At 51.2% G+C, this 3,245-nt stretch overlaps 1 protein-coding gene across 1 annotated transcript; it reads left to right on the top strand.

Annotated features, from left to right (window-relative positions):
• The first annotated feature begins 6 nt into the window (after positions 1 to 6).
• ASCL1 (achaete-scute family bHLH transcription factor 1) lies at positions 7 to 2,537 on the top strand. The gene is made up of 2 exons (XM_010853422.1): positions 7 to 1,056; positions 1,400 to 2,537. The coding sequence occupies exon 1, from the start codon at positions 346 to 348 to the stop codon at positions 1,006 to 1,008; it is 663 nt and encodes a 220-aa protein (XP_010851724.1). The 5' UTR covers positions 7 to 345; the 3' UTR covers positions 1,009 to 1,056; positions 1,400 to 2,537.
• Positions 2,538 to 3,245: the final 708 nt, after the last annotated feature.

The following is a 3,245-nucleotide window of genomic DNA, read 5'->3' as shown; positions in this document are numbered from 1 at the left end:
GCTTGCTTTTAAAAAAAAAAAAAAACAAGAAGGCGCTAGCGGCAGCCTCACACGCGAGCGCCACGCGAGGCTCCTGAAGCCAACCTGCGAAGGGAGGAGGGGAGGGAGGAGGCGGGGTGGAGGGAGGAGGAGACGTGTGCACCTTCCTCACTCCCACCCTAAGAAGTCTCTCCCGGGGATTTTGTATTTTTGTAACTTACCTCGGGACTCCAGCTTTATCTCTCCCCTTCTCTCCCTTCTCTGTTCGTGCCCCTCCCCGGTCCTGTCTGTGTACCCCTAGCGTGCGTCCCGCACCTCGTGTCCCCGCTCGCTCCGGATCGCGCGCCTCCTGGGCCGCCGCTGTGCATGGAGAGCTCTGCCAAGATGGAGAGCGGCGGCGCCGGCCCGCAGCCCCAGCAGCCCTTCCTACCGCCCGCAGCCTGCTTCTTTGCCACGGCGGCGGCACAGAGCGCGCAGCAGCCGCCGCCGCCGCCGCCGCCGCCGCCACAGCTGAGCCCCGACGGCCCGACGGCCAGCCCTCAGGGGGCGGTCACAAGTACAGCGCCCAAGCAAGTCAAGCGCCAGCGCTCTTCGTCTCCCGAACTGATGCGCTGCAAACGCCGGCTCAACTTCAGCGGCTTTGGCTACAGCCTGCCGCAGCAGCAGCCGGCCGCCGTGGCGCGTCGCAACGAGCGCGAGCGCAACCGCGTCAAGCTGGTCAACCTGGGCTTCGCCACCCTTCGGGAGCACGTACCCAACGGTGCGGCCAACAAGAAGATGAGCAAGGTGGAGACGCTGCGCTCCGCCGTCGAGTACATCCGCGCGCTCCAGCAGCTGCTGGACGAGCACGACGCGGTGAGCGCCGCCTTCCAGGCCGGCGTCCTGTCGCCCACCATCTCCCCCAACTACTCCAACGACATGAACTCCATGGCCGGCTCGCCGGTCTCATCCTACTCTTCGGACGAGGGGTCCTACGACCCTCTCAGCCCCGAGGAACAAGAACTACTCGATTTCACCAACTGGTTCTGAGGGTCTCGGCCTGGGTCAGGCCCTGGTGCGAATGGACTTCGGAAGCAGGTAGGTGGCATAGGGGCCGGAACCGGGGGATTCTCTTGTCTTCATTCTTTTTCTTCTGTAGGAGGGCGACTGCCCCCACGGAGATGAGGGGAGGGGTGGATTGAAAGGATTTGTGAGTTTGTCCTTTTCAAATCCGGGCGTGTACGTTTCAGCCTTGGCTTCAGAGAGCGGCTTTGCCCAGGTCTCCAAGGACTTGCACGGTAGGAGTACCGAGGTGGTATACCGACTCCTAGACTTGTCAAAAAAGGCGCTGTACCTAACAGATCTTCCTCCCAACCTCCACTTCCTCCCACCACTGGCCTCCAAGTTGACACTAACCTCTCCCCTTCTTCTTATGTTATAGGGCCTGCACAACCTGCATCTTCAGTGCTTTCTCCTCAGCGATGTTGGAAGGGAGAAGAAAGAAGAAGAGAATAAGAAGAAAACAAACAAATCCAGGCACCGCAACCCCTACATCAACTAAGCGCCGCACGCCTGAGAAGCAAGGCTCTCGCAAAACAGGGATGCGCTCAGAACAGTATCTTTGCACTCCAATCATTCACGGAGATAGAGTGACTAGGACCCTAGGATGACTAGGATGCACGGATTGCAGCTTGTGTGCAAAGCAGTGGGTTCCTGGCGTAAGGGAGCAGCACACGCCCTGTAGGAACACCCACCCACCGCTAACAGGCAGAGCTGACCTCCCCGCCCTCTCTTGAAAGCGCAGTTCTTTGGCCCTCTAGAAATGGGTTGGCGTCCTTCCTCTCTGTATGCCCCACCCTGATAAAGCTGTGGATTTTTGTCTGCAGTGAAAGTATGCTATCGGAAACCCGACCCTCCGGGGGTTTTGAAAACCCCCAGCCTCTTGGGGCCCCCCTCCCCAATCTTCACTCCCTCACACCATCTTTTCCACCATTTTGATCATAGAATGCTTCCAATCTTTTGTGAATTTTTTTTTTATTATAAGAAAAATCTATTTGTATCTATCCTAACCAGTTTGGGGATATATTAAGATATTTTTGTACATAAGAGAGAAAGAAAGAAAAAAATTTATAGAGTTTTGTACAAATGTTTTAAAATGTGTATATCTTGATACTTTAACATGTAATGCTATTACCTCTGCATATTTTAGATGTGTAGTTCACCTTACAACTGCCATTTCCCCTATGTGGTTTTGTAAAGAACTGTCCTCATAGGTGAGATTGAAAGGCCATCAGATGTACTTCAGCACCAATGTGTCTTACTTTATAGAAACTTTGTTAATGTATTAATGATGTTATTAAATACTGTTCAAGAAGAACAAAGTTTATGCAGCTACTGTCCAAACACAAAGGGGCAGCCAGTTGGTTTCGATAGGTTGCCTTTGGGGAAATTTCTACCACTGCCCTTTTTTTTTCTTACTGTTTTATTACAAACTTACAAAAGAAAATATCCCGTGTATAACCCTGTTTTATACAAACTAGTTTCGTAATAAAACTTTTTTCTTTTTTTACAAATGAAAATAATCAGCTGCCTCCAAGTCTTCTTTGACGCTACTGCCCCATCCAAGTTATTATCAAAATGCCAAAGGGAAGGGAGGGGGAGAGGGTGGTGTAAAGATGCTAAGTGGCAGAAATGACAAAGATAAGTGCTGTGACCAGGCCTATCTGAGGTGACTCTATGAAACTTGTACAAGGAGATATATCTTTACCTGTATATCTACATATATAGATAGTTTTCCTTGACATTTATGCTGCAAATGTATGCAGTCACCTAGCAAATAGGTGGTGACTAACAGCTGCATCATCTTTTGATAAAACGTACACTGAAAAAAATCCCCCCAAAATGAACTGGAAGGAGAGGGTCCTCACCCCACTTTCTAACCCTTAGTTCCACTCTGAGTTTCTCATTGTGAAACTGTGGCAGGTCTGGATGAGATGATGAACATCAGGAGTGGGAGAAAGGATGGTGCTGCCTGAGTCTGGGCTTGGGGGAGGTAGCCCTGTCCACACTGCCAGGGGTGGGCGTGTTCTTCTCCCTTCACTGCCAGCCATGCATTTTCTACTCCTTTCTCCCACTGCACACGCTGTCCATATCGGTTTTAAGTAAAGGGTACGTATGATATAAATTTCTTACAGGAGTTAGATTTAAATAAATAGAAGCCTCAGAAATGTGTGGTCGCTTTGAGACACTGGCCTATCTAAGCTTGTGACTCTATCCGAATGGCGTGA

Source organism: Bison bison, unplaced genomic scaffold, assembly GCF_000754665.1.
Source record: "Bison bison bison isolate TAMUID 2011002044 unplaced genomic scaffold, Bison_UMD1.0 scf7180017864327, whole genome shotgun sequence".
Classification (NCBI taxonomy): Eukaryota; Metazoa; Chordata; class Mammalia; order Artiodactyla; family Bovidae; genus Bison; species Bison bison.
The sequence above is the reverse complement of the archived record's forward strand: the minus strand, read 5'-3'. Positions and strand labels throughout refer to the sequence as shown.